Consider the following 19,959-nt stretch of genomic DNA (forward strand, 5'->3'; position numbering starts at 1 on the left):
CTCAGGGCGTGATCGTGAAGAGCAGAATGGCATATATGTGATCAGATGACTAGCACTGTACAAAGCATTTTAATTATGTGAGCACCAAGAATGTGATACACTCCAAGGGATGGGCAAGACTTGGAAGATCCCTATATACAGCAAAAGCAATCAGGCAATTCACTATTGAGAATCAGCAGCTATGGCATGATAGAAGGTGGGGTAGGGAATGCAGGGCTTTCTAAGCAAATATTGGGAAGGAGCTGATAAAGAAAAATAGTTGGCTCAACTAATACCATGATGTCAGCAACCTATGGCCATGCTGGGAATTGCTAGATAAGGAGCAACCAAATGCTTGCACAATGCTGACTGAACTGTGGCCTGCTTAGTTGGCATCTCCCTACAGTTGTTTGTAAGGACATTGTTGGGGTGTGTGGTTTAATTATTTTTTTGACTCTTCTATGTTTTTATATAATTTTATAGTGTTTCATAAGTGATGATTTTGTTTTTAAAATTGCATGGGTAGATTTTAATTGATTTCTTTTGTGAGAACCGCCTTGGGTCCCCCTCCAGGAGAAAGGTGGTTTATAAAATAAATAAATAAAATAATTAAATCATGCCACAAATGCAACAACTGTCTATATTTTAACCAGTTTTTACAATTCCCCTTGTCATCCTTAATGATCTATTTAAGAATAACACTTTCAGTAGTGCTAAAATACTAATCTTGTAATCTTTAAGTATGATGGCTAGAGCATTTGCATTCTGGGATACTATCTTACAAGAATGAATAATAAAACTATATTTAATAAACAGGCCATGCAGTAATGCTTTATGGATTCTCAATAGATTAATCTGAGGGGGAACATGAGGAGATAGACAATAATATCTGATTGACTCATGGTCCTGGATTATCAAAAGTTTTTCCCCCCATTTACTACAGTAAAAGTGTTCAATGTAAAAGCTTTTCTGGCATTCTCCAACTAGATAAGAGCATCAGATTGACTTTGCCATGCATCTCCCTGCTTTATGATGCGGTGGACACATTTTCATTCCTAACCCTGGGGTCATATTCTGCCATCACTTTCACACTGCATATCTCAGAATTTACAATGAAGTGAATAACAAGTCTGTGCCATGAAATTTGCATGCAATTAGCATTCTGTTCATTTCAGAGGGCAAATTTGCTACTAGAGTGGTAAGAACAGAAAGGCACACAACAAAATCACATGAAAACATTCTCTTTACTAGACTTTCTTTCAAACTATACATGAACACATATTTATTTAAATGTTACATCTCTACCTGTGACTAAATATTTTCTAACTAATGATGCTGCCGCATCCAGCACAGAGCCCATCTATGTTAGCCTGGAATACACGCACACACACACACACACACACACACACACACGAAAATGCAAAATGCAGAATTACATTTATGGAAGAAGAAGGCCCACAACAGAGCTCTTAAAGCAAATTCCTTAGGTTAACTCACTGAAATTTCCAGTTATAAGTCTCTCAGGTATTAGGGCCAAGAAAGAATTTGCATGACTTCTCAGAGAATAAACAATACCGCCAACTTTCCACATCCATGGATTTTGCATTAATGGATTCAACCATCCACAGCTTGAAAGTATTTGATTTCTGCCCCCCCCCACACCCAAAGCAAACCTTGATTTTGCTATTTTATATAAAGAACACCATTTTACTATGTCATTATATATAATGGGACTTGAGCAGCTATGGATTTTGATATCCATAGGGTGTCCTGGAATCACTCCAGCCGATATCAAGGATGCACCATAATAGATGAAATTATACTTAGCACAAAGCAGGTACTCTTGTAATTTTGCTAAAACAGTAATTTGTAGAAATAAAGATACCTCATCCAATGGTTCGGTTCACAACTGGGCTTCTCAAACAGAAGTATAAGTTGAGTCTGCCTCATCTGGAATTCCAAAATTGTCCACATGTGTGGCTCAGCTAGTGACACTTTTGCTTTCTGATGGCTCAGTTTACACAAATGTTTGTGAACAAAATTATTAGAAATGTTGTGTATAAAATTACTTTCAAGCCATATGTATAAATATGAAACATACATGAATTTCATTTTTAGACTTGGGTCCATTTCCAAGATATCTCATTATGTATCTGCAACTAATCTGAAAGCTGGAAAATTCTGAACTCCAAAACATTTCTGGTTCCAAGGAAGACTCAACCTATCTATCTATCTATCTATCTATCTATCTATCTATCTATCTATCCATCCATCCATCCATCCATCCATCCATCCAATTTTGTGTCTGTTTATTATATCACTATGATACGGAGCACAACAGAACTACCTTTATATGACCCCTTCAAAGGCTGTGAATAAGCAAGTTCCTGGCTGCTGGTTCCTGGGCAAGAGCAGGCTGGGAGACAGTTTTTTCCTTCTTTCCTTAACTTCCATAGGGCTTTGGAAACCATGAGAAATGTATTTTTCAGGGTTAGGTTTCCATGGGTCTCCTTGCCTCCATCATTTTTATAACAATAAAATTAAGGTAAATGAAGGCAGAGCCTGAAAGAGTAACTTTTTGGACTACAGCTCCTAATGGCCATGCTGATGGAGGCTTCTGGAAATTGTTGTCCTCAATTTAACATTTCCAGCCTCTGACTGGGAGAGAATGGAAAAGTTCTTTTCTGGTTTGACTATGTTCTTATTGGGGCAATGTGGTTGTGGAATCTACCAAACAAGTTTGTACATTAGCTGCAGTAATTATGAAGCTTACTGACATCACTAGTCAAAATGATGATTCAGCATGAATAGTCATTCATTTATTATAAAAAATTCAATCCCATACAGGCTTGCCTAGAAGTGCCTTTAAAGTTCAGTACTTTTAATTCTGAATAAACAAGATCCTGAGTATACAGTATAAGATTGTGCTGTAAATTACTATAAAATGAATGGATGTTAGTGGAATATGTGCAAACAGGAGCCCTGGCTGCTGTAACTGAATTTAAAACAGTAAACACTGAAGAAGACAATAAATCAATGAATACATTGAGTACAGATTTGAAACTCGTAATTGCTAGTATGAAATATATAATCAACTGCTACTTTAGAATACTTTCCTGTTAATTTGATTTTAAGAGCTAGATTCTCCATTTGGATATATACCAGAAATAGTCATATGTGCAAGTATGAAAATGCTCATCCAACCACTGGACACAATCAAGAAAACCATAGATTCTCTTTGTCCCTTCAAAGCCTGTTGTTATGAGTCATGCTCAATAAATATGAATATTAAACTTTTAAGACAGGAAGGCTGTCTGTTTCCAGAATCTGCACAAATTGTTAAGAAATCATACTGGACAGGTAGGGCTGATGGTTCTCTGAATCTGTGCCCGTGCTGGGGAAAAGATCAAGTCTTATTCTGAAGTACAAACTGTAAGTTGTATTCCAAACATACACACACTCCTGGATGACAAGGAAATGGTTGCATTAATGAAAACAATCAGGGCTTAACATGTTGTTGACCTCCATGGAATGAATATTGGCTAACTGTCTCATACTGGTACTCCCCACCCCCATAGTGAATTAGCCTGCAGACTATAGAGAAATTAGGAAAAATATCTGGATTTGAGAGTAAATATCAATATTGATTGGCTTTGTCCTGAGTATACAAGCCCATTGCTTGATCTTGCCCAGACCACTTAAGAGTCATTATCAGCACCCAAAGGACATGTTCACCTTTGCCCCTTTACAAGCACATGTTTTTGGTTTTTTGAACAACACCGAGGTCATGTTTTGCTCCATCCAGAGGTGCTTTCTTCACTTTTAGGAAAGCAATCTCCAAGTCAGGAAGACCTTTAAAATTCAGAGACAAAGAGAGAATGAAGATCTTCACACCAGTGCTTACCGTGGGTGAAGCGCCAGTAGAGCGCCAGTAAAACATCCCTGAAGCGCGAGGATGTGAAAGCTGGTCACACTTCTGAAATGTCAGTGAAGTGTGAAGTCGAAGGCTTTCATGGCTGGCATCCATAGTTTTTTGTGGGTTTTTCAGGCTATGTGGCCATGTTCTAGAAGAGTTTATTCCTGACATTTCACCAGCATCTGTGGCTGGCATCTTCAGAGAACATTCTCTGAAGATGCCAGCCACAGATACTGGTGAAACATCAGGAAGAAACTCTTCTAGAACATGGCCACATAGCCTGAAAAACCCACAAAAATCTATGTCAGTGAAGTGTCCCCTTCGTTCAAGGAGTAGCCATTTTCTATTAAAGCAAATAGAAAATGGCTGCTCTGTTAATAGGAAATGGCTGCTCCGTGAATGATCCAAGGACAGTAGAGGTGAGGGGACACTTCATTGATGTTTCAGAAGTGTGACCGGTTTTTATACCCTTGTGCTTCAGGAATGTTTTACCGCCGCTTTACTGGCACTTAACCCATGGTAAGTGTTGGTGTGAAAATCTTCTCTCTTTGACCTGTCTCTCTTTGACCTGTTCCCCCCTGAAGGGGCGGCACACCACGCCCCCCAACCCAGCTTTTTGGTGGCACAAAAGGAAGCAGGAAAATGCTACTCCTTTTTGAGCAGGTAAAAAGCCTGCTTTTCCGCTGCTGCCACAGCTTTGCAGTGCTCCTGTGATGTGCAACACATAAACGCTGCACCACCAGAGTGTTGCAAAGCTGCCTGCTTTGTGGTCAGGCATGCAGCATGATGCTGGCTTGGGGGTGGTGTCAGAACCTGCAGTGTTTAAATGCCGCACTCTGAGGCTGCTCCCAAGCCAGCACAAAGGGTCAGTCTGTTTCACCCATTAGACCTGCTTCTCACTCTTTATGAGGTCTGTTCCAGTCTCTAGTCATCTTCTTCATGGGTGAAGGTGAGAAACTCCATGTGTATGTTTTAATCTGCAGTGTTTTAGGTTTAGATACACCTTTCTTAGATAATGTTTTAGGTCCGATGCCTTTCCCCTCTTCTTTTCCTTTGAGAAACATCCTGCATTGAGTAAAGACTGTTCTGTTGATTTCTGCTGCTATCTTTTTCTGGTTTTGCTGTAAAACCAGTTTGTCCTTCTATCTCATTTATATTTAGGAGATTATCACACAAGGCTTACCATTCGTAAAACATGGCTAGATAGTCCCTAAAGCATGAGGGTGTGATTGCTGGCCACACTTGTCTCCTGTGATGAAATCATCATGGAGGCGTCCTGTCATTAAAGCATTCATGGAGCTGCCATTTCTCTGCATAAATAGGAACATCCATGACGATTTCATCAAGGGAGACAAGTGTGACTGGCAATCACATCCTCATGTTTTAGGGACAATGTAGTCACATTTTAAGAACGGTAAGCCTCTGTGTCAAAATCTCCCTAGAGTAAGATAGGTTAATTGCCCATTTAAAAAACTGTCAGCCTGCAAGGTCCTGCCTTGATGATCATGCTAGTGCCTTGATGAACTTTTCCTCCAAACTGGTAAAACCAGTGTACTGCTCTTAGCACTCTGAAGCAGATCATATAATTTTTTTCCACTGTAAATGATCGACAGCATTTTTTTAAAAAAAAATCAAGCAAAGTATAAGAGGTTTTTTTTAAAAAAAATTAACAATTAGTCTACATTATCCACATATTCAGATCTTTATGATAAATGCTGCAGCATATCCCAAAAAGAGCCCTGGTGGCACAGTGGTTAAATGCCTGTACTTCAGCCACTCACTCAAAATCATAAGGTTGCGAGTTCAATACCAACAAAACGGCTCAAGCTCGACTCAGGCTTGCATCCTTCTGAGGTCGCTAAAATGAATACCTAGATTATTGGGGGCAATTAGCTTACAGTTGTCAACCACTTAGACATTGTTAATTCAGTATGAAGCGGTATATAAATGAAGCTGTTTGTTTGTTATATGGGGGGACATAGGAGGAATTTGGGTCTCATTCAGGAGAAAAGCAGGATAAAACCTAACTAACTAACTAACTAACTATTCACTTCTTTCATGAGGGGAAACAAAGTATATGGCCTAAATCCGAGTGCTAGTCCCAACTAGAGTAAACCTACTGAATCAATCTTGATTTCATAAATCTTGATTTACCTTTCAGCTTTTCATTCAAGGGTCTACTTTATTTGGGACTTGTAGTTGGATTTAGCCTTACATATTTAAGAAGACTGTAATGGTCAAATTAAGCAATTTTGAGATATATTCAACTACAATATTTACGAGACATCAGAACCAGTGACACTATTCTTCATTCAACTACATCAGTAATACAGGTGGAGGATTATGGAAGATGTGCTCTACCACTTCTGGAATGGGGAAGGCTGGTTTAAGCAGCACCATCAGGAGAAGTATTTTAAAGATGTTCTCCAGTTATGCTTTTCAAAGGGAATTCTTCTTTCACTAATTAGTTTCTAGAAATTAAAAATGACCAGTCTAAACTGGAAGATTAGTATTGTTATTAATCACTTCTGTAGAACTTTTAACACACATAAGAAATGTTTCACATGCTCTGCATTCATGTCCACAACTTTCTGTTTAGCAGTTCATTATTTTAAAGACAATCTTTATTTTACTGAAAATTCATCTTAAAAACAATCCTTGAAAGAAACAGAATAAGATGTCTGTCTTCAGCTTTTCCCGATACACACAGTTAACCCACTTTACTGATTACAATTAGTGAGGGAAAAAACATGAGGAACATCAAGGGGAGATATGGATGGAATGGTTGAAGCTGGATACTAATGCTGAGAAAGGGATAAAACAATCCATGTTCGTTAATGGAGTTGATTAATGGGAGTCTAAAAAGTACAGGTGGTCCAAACCGAGTAACTCTTTTTGCCCTCTCTGTTGTAAGTCAAATGAGATCATACTACCTCTGTGTAATGCAAACTGATGTTTTCATGCCAAAATGTTTCAGGCTTGCATTCAGATATTTTACTGAATGTTCACATGTATCATTGCAGTCTTGTCATTGTCTGGAAGACTAGTGATACATGCATTGCATGTCCAAAATATTGATCTGAAGATATACACAGACTGCACCTATACTGCAGTTTGACACTGCTTTAACTGGCATGGCTCAGTGCTGTGCAATTCTGGGATCTGTAGCTTTGTGAGATATTTAGCCTTCTCTGTCCGAGAGCTTTGGTGTTAGAACAAACTACAAATCCCTTGACAGTTAATTCTTCAGTGTGGCAGCATCCCTAAATTGCAATTATAGATGCCTTTTATACCATTTAAGCTGAAGCGCCATGTTACCAAGGGCCATAAGATTTCACAAATATCCTTCTCTGTCTTGAGAGGAATGTCTGCAGGGCTATCTTCAGAGGTCTCTCTGTCAAGGGCAGAGAAACCTCCACTGACTCACCATTGTACCACCAACTGCAAAACTGGCAAAAATGGACTGTTCTGGGAGCATATTTAAGGAGACACTGGATACAAAACCCTCCCATTCCTCTAACATGCTCTTAGAACCAATGGGAGGATGTATACCAGTGCTGGGGCTTTCCATCTGGTTGCCCCCCCCCCCCCCCCGGTTGCCTTTGGATTGCTCTGTTTATTATTATGCTTTCTCCAAGGCACTGTTTAAATATTATACAGTGGTGCCCCGGGTTACGAAATTAATTCGTTCCGGGGCGCCGTTCGTAACCCGAAAAGCCTTCGCAAGCCGAATCGCCATAGGCGCTAATGGGGAAAAGCCGCGATTCCGTGTGAAATCGCGGAGAAAAGCACCAAAAGTTTTTTCGTAACCCGAAAAAACTTTCGCAACCCGGAACAATAATTTCCTATGGGTTTTTTTCGTATCCTGAAAATTTCGTAACCTGGGTATTTCGTATCCCGAGGTACCACTGTAGTTTGAGGAAGATGCTGAACAGTGTTTGCAGAGGTCAGAAAATTCTCAAGGCCACAATGGCCAAGGGATTCTGGGAGTTCTAGTTTTAAAATGTAACTTTTCCACATTCTGGTCTTTTTCTATAGATCGCTTTTTTCTAAAACACAATTCCTAGTTTTCTTTGTTGTTGTGTCTTCAAGAAATTTCTGACTTAAGGTGAGCCTATCACTGGGTTTTCTGAAGCCGAGAGTGCGTGACTCACCCAAGGTCACTATGTGGGTTTCTGTGGCCTAGTGGAGAATCGAACTCTGATCCCCAGAGTCATTGTCCAGTTCTCAGTTAAACAGGAAATTTCACTCTGAGTCCATGGATGTAATGTTGAATTAACATGTGACAAATAACAAACTGCCCCATACTGAAGACTTCATATACAGATTTCTTGTAACAGCATCGAAACATTTCTAGCTACTGCATTTCAGAATTATTTCTTGTTGCCTCTTTCTAACATTAAATTGATCTTCCTTCTTGCACAAATGAGACAGAGTGTCATCGCACTGGGAAATGAGATTGGGTGTCAACAGCCTGGAATATTTTACACCTAAGAATTGGTGGCAGAGAGGAATTTGAAAAGAACCAGTCCTACAAAAAAACAAGGTAAAAATGTGACTCAGGTAGAAAATTAGGTTTTGTTGCAGGTAGGATCATCTATTGATACTCCTATAACTACATTCATATTCAGTGTACCATCTTCCCCACTTGCTCGCCACTGAGCAGCACCTTTTTCACTACTATAGAAAATATCTTTTCATTATTCATTCAGGATAGCAGCTACTCACAGTCCTATAGGGCTCACTGGAGTACCTACACATAACCCCCAGAGAAACAGCTGTCACAAAGATGAAAAATAACTGTTCAAAATCTAACTTGAAATGTTAAGTTTATTTCCAATTTCAATTTAACTTTAAATTAGACTTTGAACACCTATTTGTAGACTTTGTAACAATTATCTGTTGACTTTGTAACAATTATTTGAACAGTATCAGCAACAATGTGATAGCACAGGTGCTCTCTGCAATCATTTTGCCCACAGTTTCTTGCTTTGAGGAAGGATAGTGGTGTCACTATAGTTGGTGTCACCCTAGTGCAGTAGTTCATGCTGTCACCCCTTGGCTTGGAGACACCAAGCAAATGGCTTTCAGGAGTAGATTCGGCCACTATGGAAGAGAAAGGCTCCGGCCTACTTGCTGCTGATGGCTGGTGGAACAGGGCACCCAAAGAGACAGTTCCTGTCACAGGTTGTTCCACTCTACCTGCCTTGTTCGTTAATCCAGAAGGGGTCCAGGCATCATTTGATGATGGGAGAGGTCTCCAGAAGTTCACCATGGCATGCCAACAGGGTCCTGGCATGGAGATGGAGCTTACCTATATCTCATATCATCAGATCTCCAGTGTACTATCTCATGAACTGCTTCTGACCCATCGCTATAGATGGAATAGAGGGACAAGTAATAGTGGCTTGCTTAATGCTTCTTAAGCTGCATCTGCACTGCAGAATTAATGCAGTTTAACATGGTTTTGACTGCCATGGCTCAATGCTATGGAATTCTAGGATATTTAACTTTTTCTATCAGAGCTCTGGTGCCACAACAAACTACAAATCCCAGGATTCCATAGTGTGGAGCCTTGGCAGTTAAAGCAGTATCAAAGTGTATTAATTCTGCAGTGTAGCAGCAGCCTGAGTGAATTTATCAGTGTGTGGGTGGAGGGAGAAGGGATTCAAACAGTAGAGTTTTTGCTTCCAGTTCTTATGCTGCACTATTATCAACATTTATATTTTCACACAGGATAGGGGGGAAAAGAGATTAAAACAGTTCTAAATGTAGAGCCACCAAAGCTATTGCACAATGACAGAATTAAAAACAATATCATCAATCTTTTTTAGCTGAAGTATTACCTGGACCAGCACGAAGAACCTTTTCTTCCATCTCTTCCAGACATTTTTGCCAATGGCCCACAAATAACTAAAAAAAGAAGCAGAAATCATTTCATTGGAAGAATTTCTATGAATAAGTGTAAGCTCATATTGAGTAACAGGGAAATACAGTAGGTGCTCTGAATCTGCAGGTTCAATGTCTGCAGATCTGAACAACTGTGGATTGAAATGAAGAAACATTTAATTTTTTTTTTAACCTGTGATGGCCAGGCTGAGAAACAGTCCCAGGGCAACAGCAGAGGCTGCTGCTGCAAGACCCGGGCAATCTAATGCCTCCCTCCTCTACGGAGGTTAATCACACCACAAAGCCACAGGCAGAACTTAAACCTCTTCTTTCTCACCTTCTCATCACTAAGCTGCTGTCAAAATTTAAACCCTGCCTCATTCCGTTTCTCACTCTCTCAGAGGAAACCTCTGCCAGAATTTAAACTGCTTCACTCAATTTCTTACTTTCTCACAAGGCAGCCTCTGCCAGAATTGATTCCTGCCTCACTTTGGTCCAGTACATACCTGGGGTTTTGTCCAGAGTGGCGGCGGCCTTTTTTTTTTTGTGTAGGGAAGCCACAGCTGCCATCCATGTGGCTTCCCTACATAGGAAAAAGAACCTGCAAAAAGCAGGTTCTTTTTCTGCCATGCCAATTACGTCCGAGTGCGCCAATGGCACACTTGTGATGTAACTGGTGCAATGTGATGTGTGGACGCTTTGAGCCCGTTATGTCACAATGGTGGCGCCCATGTACACCACCATTATGCCACCGCCAGTATGTGCTAGGGTTAGGAACGTACAGTTGCTGCGCAGTCCCGTAAGTCTAGCACGGTGCGAGCATGCGTCTGTACCACGCCTTTGTTTCCCACTTTCTCACAAAGAAACCTCTGTCAGGATTTAAACTCCTTTCCCACAAATACACTTCCTTGTCCCACTCCTTCTGTTTCCCCTCCCTGAGGTGGATCCGGCACAGGCATTGTGATGGGAAGGTTGAGAAAGTGGCAAACAGAGTCAGGAAAGAGTTTTAATTCTGGCAGAGCCCTTGTGATAGGAAGGTGGGAAAAAGTGCAGGAAGACTGCTTTCTTGGTGCCCAGAACTTGTTGCCCAGGTACTTTTAAGTGTTAAATACTGACTTGTGCATCCATGGCTTTTGGTATCCGTGGGGGTCCTAGAACTAGAAACCCTCAGAGACCAAGGGCCCATTGTTGTTATTTCAGTTCTTGGACACCAAAATAATGTTAGAGTCAAAGGAGAGCTTCATGCGCACTAAGGTTCAATAGATTGCTAACCTCAAAACCAGCTTTGAATGTCACACAGTAGGGTTAAGACATCTGCTTGAACAAATGGTGCAAATATATAAGGCACAGAAATTGGCAAAACAGAAAGCTGAGTTTGCATATTGTCTCCAACATTTTGTTCTCTGCCTCCATGGTCAATTGTATGATACTACTACAGGAGCCAGTGTGATATAGTGGTTTGAGCATTGATCTATGACTCTGGAGAGCATGCTTGGCCATGGAAACCTACTGGATGACCTTGGGCAAGTCACCTTCTCACAGCCACAGAGGAAGGTAAATCCTTTCTAAATTAATTTTGCTGAGAAAACCCAGTGACAGGGTCACCATAAGTCAGAAATGACTTGAAGGCACACAAAAACACACAGAAAATGGTACTGGGGGAAAGGTGGCAAATAAATAAAATCAGTCAATCAACTAATATATTTTACTGCACATCAAGAGACAACATTGGTTAAAAGCAGTGCCTAACATAAGAAACTTAATCAAAATACCAAATAATTTGTAGGGGACTTTAAATAAAAGTAAATATACAACTGTATATATATTTGTATATATATGAGGGAGAGGGAGGGAACTTGTGTGTTTTCTATACATGCCATTTTAGCTCACCTCTAGCTTCATTATTTGATATATTTTGACAGATGAGCCCATAACTTTGTTCAGCAGCAGCATCACTTGGGTTAATTCAGAGAGTGTGAGAAATTAAATTATGGAATGTATTGTGGCAACATGTTGCAGTTGATGACTTTTTATTTAAAGGATAAGACAGTTTCAAGGAAGATAGACCTACATATCAATATTATCCACAAGAGGCTATGTAGAGCCTTCATTTTTAGAGGCTATGTACCTCATATTTTTGTTTCTTAGTGGCAAACAAGAGGGTGCAGTTTTTACATCATACCTTACCCATGAAATCTACATGGTAACTGTCAAGCTTCTGTTAGATTGCTGGAAGAGATGATCCACCAAGGCAGTACTTTACATTGCTATTCCAAGTTAAATAACAGAGAAGTAAATGTGAAATAGGAACATGGAACCCATGGTACTGGGTACACATTACATGGGTGAAAATGCTCCTATCATATCTGTCTTCCTAGTACAGATGTTCCACCTCCAGCAACAGTGTATGGCCACAAATGGGTGTGCTGTTTAAATGGGAAACATAGACATAAAAATGTAATGCACGTAGGACCAGATAATACAGTTATCTCTATCTCCTTGGGGGGGGGGGGGAGGGATCACAAATTGGCTCTATAATCTAGTCATGCACATTTGATTTTCCAAGCATAACTCCTTAAAACCATTAAATCCAGCCATGGAGTTATCTTGAAGCACTAGAGGCACACTTAGGTGGGTAAAGAAGTAAGAAATACTCTTGTTTCTATCTGTGTGCAGTGGCTGAATCTAGGTAAAGAGAAAATCTGATTTGTCCCAGGACTAGATGGTAATCAGTGGGCCTGGAGTACAGACTAAACTCAAGAAAAGAGAGACAGGGAACCATCAGAGTATAAAAATCTTTCCCGTTGAAAGACATTTTAGCAGATTTTGGAAAAATTCTATTTTTGGATGATGACTCCTGGAATCCATCAGGCAAAATGAGTTTTAGCTCCTAAAAGAACTTTTTCAAACACAGTACTTCATACATTCTAAGATTACTTTTGCATTGGCAATGTTGAGATTACTACTGTGATTTGTGAAGTGCAGCAATGGTTTAAGAACTACGGGAAATAACTACTGAGATGCTGGGAGACTCTACTCTGGGACGCCCCTAATTCTGGCTAAGTCTTCTAAAACAGTAACTAATCAAGCCATCATAACAGATAAAGGAGCTCTCTGCTCTCCAGAGATCATCCAGGGCTTCGATGGGCTCATCCACCAAGGGATCAGGAAACTCCCAAGAGCCATCAGAAATTCATCTGGACCCATAAGTTTCCTAGGGTGAAACATCTTAATGAGCTTCTGACCTCTGCAGAGGCTCCAAGTACCTGGGAGTCTGAACCCCACCAGGTAGTGATCAGTCCATGACAACAGAACTACAGAAAGTTCCTACACACTCAAATCACCATCAGCCTGCTCAGAACAGAAAACCAGGTCCAGCATACTTGGCATCAGATACTAATTAAGTGTCATTGGTTGTCATGGTGGACATGAAGTCCTCAGCTACTTCTAACATAGTAGTCTCCACATGGATGTTGAGGTCCCTCAGCACAACTAGCTGAGGAAACTCCAACATCACTTCAGAGACTAACTCAGCCAGCTCAGGGAGGGAGACTGTTGAGCAGCAGGGTGGGAGATAACACCAAATACACACATTCAAAAACAGCAGACAGTGGGACAGGGCACTGCTGAGAGAGATGGAATCCCAATAACCCACTGCCACTCTTCCTCCTTGCCTCCCCTGATGCTTTACAGAGAACCCATGTGGACAGAGCTGGGAGAGATTATTCCCCCTCCCCCCCGATCCATCCATCCATCCATCCATCCATCCATCCATCCATCCATCCATCCATCCATGTCTCCATAATACAAGCCAGTTGGCACGCTCATCCAGGATCAAATCCTGCATCAGAGAATTTACAGACTATACATTTCCATCCACCAACCCAGCATTGAGCCTGTTGCCAAGGCTATCCAGTTGATTTGAAATGGGGGACATCTTTGGAGTAACCCACACCTTGTGGTGCTCCCTTCTATCATTATAATAGGGCTGTTTTCTCCATCTCTCTTTGCCCATTACTGTCCTAATGGCTGCTCCTGTTAAACCTTCCTCCAGCACTGTATTTCTAATGAGTTGATTTTATTCCTATCAGCTTCTTTCTCTGTCCAGATTTCACAACTATACGTAGAAATGGGAAATACAATGGCATGGACAATCCTAACTTTAGTATTCAATGATATATCTTAACACTTGAATATCATATCTAGATTCTTCATAGCTGCCCTTCCAAGACCTTGTCTTCTTCTGACTTCATGAATACAGTCTCTATGTTGATTAATTACTGAGCCAGCACATAGGATATCTTTCACTATCTCAATAGCTTCATTGTCTGCTTTAAAGCTGCCTTTGCACTTTGTTCCTCAACTTTCTTCACTAGTTGTTCCAAGTCTTTGCTATTTTATGCAAGTAGTATGATATCTTAAACTGTTGATGTCCCTTCCTCCAACTTTCATGTCTCCTTCTTCAGAGTTTAATCCATCTTTATATATATATGTTCAGCATAAAAAATAAACAAAGAAAGTGATAAAATTCAGTCTTGCCTGACCCCCTTGTCAACTACAAAACCATTACGCTTCTCCCTATTCTGTCAATAGTGGCCTGTTGTGGTACACCAATTTTTTAAAGAGCAATCCATAGCTTTTTCATCATACAATCAAAGGTTTTGCCATAAACTAAAGCCTGGAAACAGCTCTGATGGTTGTGCTTGCCTACATACTCTCCAGCATTCCATAGATGAAAACTAGGATATGTGTGGCAAAGCAACATTGAAATGTGATCATAATGGCAAAAGTTATTCATGACCAAGAACACACAAGCTAAGAAAGGCTGCAGTGGTTTGCTGAGTTTACTGGAAAGGGTAAAATTCGATCCCCTCCTCTTCTCTCTTTCCTGATGCAAGTCTGAGTACAAATTATTTTTGCACTTTAACCTCAGTTTTAAGCAACTGAGGTTAGCTGAAGACAAAGGGGAAAAGTGGGACAAGGAGAGAGAAACTGGGACACTTTAAAAGCAGATGAAAAAGGGAGATAACAGAGGATTAACCAGGAACGTCCTTACCAAACAGGGACAGCTGTAAGGTATAAAAATCAGTTATGAAGAGTTTAGGAAAAGCAGCTGGAGATCCAGTCAAATTAGATGCTGGACACATGGAATCATGGACAATTCATCATGTCTGCCTGATGTCATGTTTAAGTCACTCCCAAATCTATGTAGATAAAACTGACAAGCATTTGGCTTACACATTGTACATTTGTGCATAATTTAGCAGAGACATTTTAGGGGGCATTTTGTATTGATCAGAAGTCCTACAAAGTTACCAGGGGAAATTGTAAATGACTTCACAGAGGTCTGGAACACCAAATTTGTAAGAACAGGGCAGATGGCTTAATCATTTAAATGTACTGAAGATTTCAGAATTAACTGCGAATGAAAAGAAAATGTGACAAAAAGCCAGAGCTAATTAGCTTCTTTAGGAAATTAAATATCAGTGCTGATTTAATCTCTAAAGAGAATGATCTTAGATTTTAGATTGGCCAGCTATTTATTCCAGGTATATATAGAACTATATTTCTAAAAATATATGTCATGGTTTGCTTGGTTCTGAATTAATAGTGCTGAACTTTGAATAAGAATGAAATGACACTCACACAGTACATAATCATACTTTTGGCCTGTTTTATTTGTTCCTAGGTAGTAAAGAAAAGGCTGTGGAAAATATTCATTTGTAGCAGGGAACTCGTTTTGTTTCATGGAAGATAGGCAGAAGACCTTCCAGTAGAAGATAATTTAATTCAGAAGATAGCAGGTGTAACTAGACCAGAATTCACATTTCTGCTTTGTCATATTTTTACTAGATGGATAGGGGCACTCTCTACCAGTGTTAATTCACAGGTTTGAAATGAGGATTATTGAAATACAAATATGAAGTACAACCTGATGAAAATGCTTTCTATGGAACTGTTGTTAACAAGGAGTCTGCTCAGGTCCTGTAGACTCAGACCTGTGGCCTCCCTGATTGAGTCAAACCATCCAGCATGTGGTTTTTCTCTCTTTCTGCTGCTTTCCACCTTTTCTAACATCATGCCTTTTCATAATAGGGCCAAAGTACAACAGCCTCAATGTAGTCATCCTGCCTCCAGGGAGAATTCATTTTGATCTATTCTAGGACCCTTCCCCCCTTTTTCTTTTGGATTTTTGGCCATCTTCGGTATCCTTAGCACTCTTTTCCAGCACCATATCTCAAATGAGTTTCTTCACTGTCCAGCTCTCGCATCCATACATTGTGATAGGGAATAAAATGGCTTGGACAATCCTAACTTTAGTATTCAGTGTTATATCTTTACACTTTAAGACAGACCTGCACAAGTAGGCAGGGACCAAAATGAAAACCACCAAACTTCTTTGGGACACAGATAAGTTTTAGTTATGAATTATTATTAATTACTAATTATCTGTTAATAATTAATAATTAATAAGCAGTAATTACTAATTAATTATTATTAATAATTAATGATTAAAATTATTACTATTAATTCCTTCCTCCTCCTCCTCCCTGCTCTTTCTTGGAAGAAGGCCAAGCAGCGGAGCAGCCTTGAGCGAGGTGATCAGATGTCATAACCGGAATGGTGCCTAAATCATGGGAAATTTATTTCAATCAAGTTTTTAACTTTGATGTTGATTCTGATTTAGGCAAGAACCTTTTGCCATGCTTTCAACTTCCTGATATTAAAGAAATGGAGATATGGCCAGTAGTAACACCAAGTGAGGTGAAGCAATTAATTCTAAGTCTACATAGAAGGAAGCCACCTGGAGAGGACATGCTTCCTCCAGAGATATTTTTGGATAATCTGTACTGGTGGGCCCCCATATTAGCAAAGCTTTTTACTTTTATCAACTCAGTTGGAAAATTTCCCAATGGGTGAAGACAAAATATTGTGGGTCCTATCATGGAATAGCCACATGACAGCTGTAAATTTGAAGGCACAACGATCTATTCTAACTCTTAAAATTTGCTAGAGTCAAAGGTGGAAATGAAATTGTGCCAACTGTAAGGGTTTATGTGGCAAAGGTCATATCACAGATTACATATGGAGCAGAGGTATGGGGAAATATTAATACAAATAAATGAGGGGTCTTACAAAATAATGTTTTAAGAACAATATTGGGCCTTCCATCAGGAGTACCAGTCAGCTATATGCAAGCAGAAGTTGGATTAATGCCTATATCTTATCACCTCTTATATGCATCATTTCTTTATTTTGTAAAACTGAAATATCTGATCAATGAATTAGTAACTCGCGCTGTAGATGAACAAAGATGTTCTATCTATAAAAATTCAGGGCTATCAGAATGTGAAGCAAATTTGAAGAAATTTGGCCTGGACCCTATAATTGTAAAATTTGGTGATATACAGCATAGTAGGAAACTCGTCAAAGACAGGATGCAAGAACATTATACTCTGTGGGATATTAATGTCATTAGAGCTTCAAAATTCTCTTTTCTAAAAGTATGTTTTGGAGAGGAAAAATATTTGTCAGAAATAACTCAACCTCTTCTTCGTAGGGCTTTTATAGCCCCATGATTCCAGACAATGAAAACCAACTACCTTGAAGGGAAATATAAAAAGATTCCCAAGGAGCAGCGTACTTGCATTTGTGGAAGTGGGGATAGTGAAGACACCATTCACTATATGCTACATTGTAAGATATATGAAACCCCAAGAGATAAGTTTCTGAAGAGAAGTTTAGAACTTGTAGCTAACCGAACTGACTTGGAGAAAAGCACTTACTTGTTAGCTAATACAACTAAGTCTGTTATGTTCAACACTGTTAGATTTGCTGTGAAAACAGCTAAACTTAGATTAGGCTTTGAGGATAAAGGCCTGCATGGGAATCTGCAGTAAACACTATATGTTATAGTGCTAATTGACTGTGGAAGTTTTAAAGGGTTTTAATTATGTTTGTAATTTGATGGCTATAACCTGTATTTGGTTGTCATGAATAAACTGTATCGACATAACCAGAATGGGGGACAAGGCAGCAGAAAATGGAATACACACACACACACACACACACACACACACACACACACACCCCAACCAAATAATGGTACTAGCATATGGGCCATTTACTTTTTAAAAAATAGTCCAGATTTAAATGCTGCTTTAAAATTTATTTCCATCTCCAAGTTATGAGGGGGGGGGGGGATTAGAAAGTGTGGGAGGGAGGGACTGCAAACATATTAGGTGACGTATTCCAGGATATGTACAATTTGCAGCCAAGGGAAGTCATACACTCTCACCCTCAAAGGATGGCAAACCCCCTGTAAAGAAACTTGCTAAGAAAACTCCATGATAAGGTCATGTTGGGATCGCCATAAGTCAGACGTGACTTGAAGACATATACAAACAACAAGAAAAAAGTCTGCAATTATTTCACAGGTAGTACATGGGGAATAGGAGCCAGTGTGGCACAGTGGGCTGAGTGTAGGACTCTGAATATCCCAGCTTGATTCCCTACTCTGCCATTAAACCCACTGAGAGAATTTGGGTGAGTCACATGCTCTCAGCCTCAGGGGAAGGCAAGGGAAACCTCCTCTGAACAAGTCTTGCCAAGAAAATTCCATGATGGGTTCACCTTAGGGTCACCATAAGTTGGAAACAACTTGAAGGCACACCACAAAACACAACAGAGATCCATTGTGGCGTAGTAGTTTGAACATAATAATAATAATAATAATAATAATAATAATAATAATAATAATAATTTTATTTAGACCCCACACTTCAGCCAAGGCTATCAGAGCAGCTTACAATTTAACTATGGTGGGATACAGACCGCCCAAAAAGGGCAGTCTATTCGCGTCTTTTTTGCTGTGCAAGGAGCCATAGCAGACAAATCGCACGGCTCCCTCACGCAGCAAAAAGAACCCTTAAAAAGCGGGTGGCCTGTCTGAAGAGGGCCTATGACTCTGAAGAACAGGGTTTAAATCTTCGCTTAGCCATGGAAGCCCACAGAGTAATCAGCCTCTGAGGGAGGCACTGGCTTCCAACTTATGGTGACCCTGAGGAACCCAATCAAGAAGTTTTTGGGGCTGAGAGAGTGTGACTAAGTCAAGGTTACCCAATGGGTTTCCATAGCCAAGTAGGGATTTGAACCCTGATCTCCAGAATTGTAGCCAGTACTTAAACTATGATGCTAGATTGTCTTCTGAAAATGAATGACTAACAACAACAAAAATAATCATTGGATTGCAATTGAAAAACTTTTTCAATACCAGAACAGTGTTCAATGTATGTTTGGATGTTGAATTTGAAAAACACAATAACAGCCCCACATAGTCCTTTCAGAAACCTGATAATTTCCATACATTTAGTTGAGCTTTGATTAAATGTGGATGCTTATGCTGCAGGGCAGACAATGTAAGAAACCAGTAAGAACTCTTGAGTCAGGAGAGTCATCCAGTCTGACCCTCATTTTGCCATGCACGAAGGCATCCTCCAAGCTGTACCCCCTCCCCCTGGGACAGATGGGTGATTCTTCTGAGTGTCTTTGGGCAGATTTGGGTGTTTCCAGCAGAGAAGCATGGGACTGAGCCACTGCCTTTACCCCCTTTCTCGCTCAAGGCAAGTTGGGAGGAGAAGCTGCACTGGAAGGAGCCCCTCTGGCAGGGCCCTTTGGGGATTCAGGCAGCCAAATCTGTGCATGAAACTGGCACCCATTTTGGGGGGAAAGGTTTTCATACTCCTCTCCCTCCTGGGGACTATCAACCCCCAGGGGTGCCTCACTTTCTCCATATGCACACAGAGACATACCCCCCCCCCCAAGCATGTTCCTTTCGATCCACCACCCCAAAAACAAAAGCAGGCTGAGCTTGGTTTCTCTGGTGGATCCCTGCTATCCTCACTCCATGGCCATGGATGCCCCAGGTGGCTGATGCCTTCTTCTTTGTCACCAAAAGTCTTTCAGGGATGGAAGGAGGGCAGTACAGAGGGCCAGCAGGGACCCATGCCCACTCGCTTCCACCGCCTATCTATCGTCCCTCCCTTGGGTGGGCGGACAAAAGTGTCTTCTCCCTGGTGTGCTATTGTGATCTCACTTTTACTCTTTAATGACCTTATCACATAGCGCAGAATCTTCTGCTTTGGCAGTCAGATTTTGTTATCTGCCTTCCACTC

At 40.4% G+C, this 19,959-nt stretch overlaps 1 protein-coding gene across 21 annotated transcripts in view; it reads right to left on the reverse strand.

The window, feature by feature from the left end:
- The window catches only part of CADPS (calcium dependent secretion activator), a 452,259-nt gene that overhangs the window by 202,317 nt on the left and 229,983 nt on the right, over positions 1 to 19,959 (reverse strand). For all 21 annotated transcript variants that reach the window (XM_089518937.1, XM_089518931.1, XM_089518899.1 and 18 more), the window contains exon 9: positions 9,742 to 9,808. In XM_089518937.1, coding sequence (XP_089375063.1) covers positions 9,742 to 9,808 — 67 coding nt within the window. The remainder of the gene's footprint in view (positions 1 to 9,741; positions 9,809 to 19,959) is intronic.

The sequence above is a fragment of the Sceloporus occidentalis genome, unplaced genomic scaffold (genome assembly GCF_023333645.1).
Source record: "Sceloporus occidentalis isolate IW3139 unplaced genomic scaffold, rSceOcc1.0.p SCAF_1, whole genome shotgun sequence".
Classification (NCBI taxonomy): Eukaryota; Metazoa; Chordata; class Lepidosauria; order Squamata; family Phrynosomatidae; genus Sceloporus; species Sceloporus occidentalis.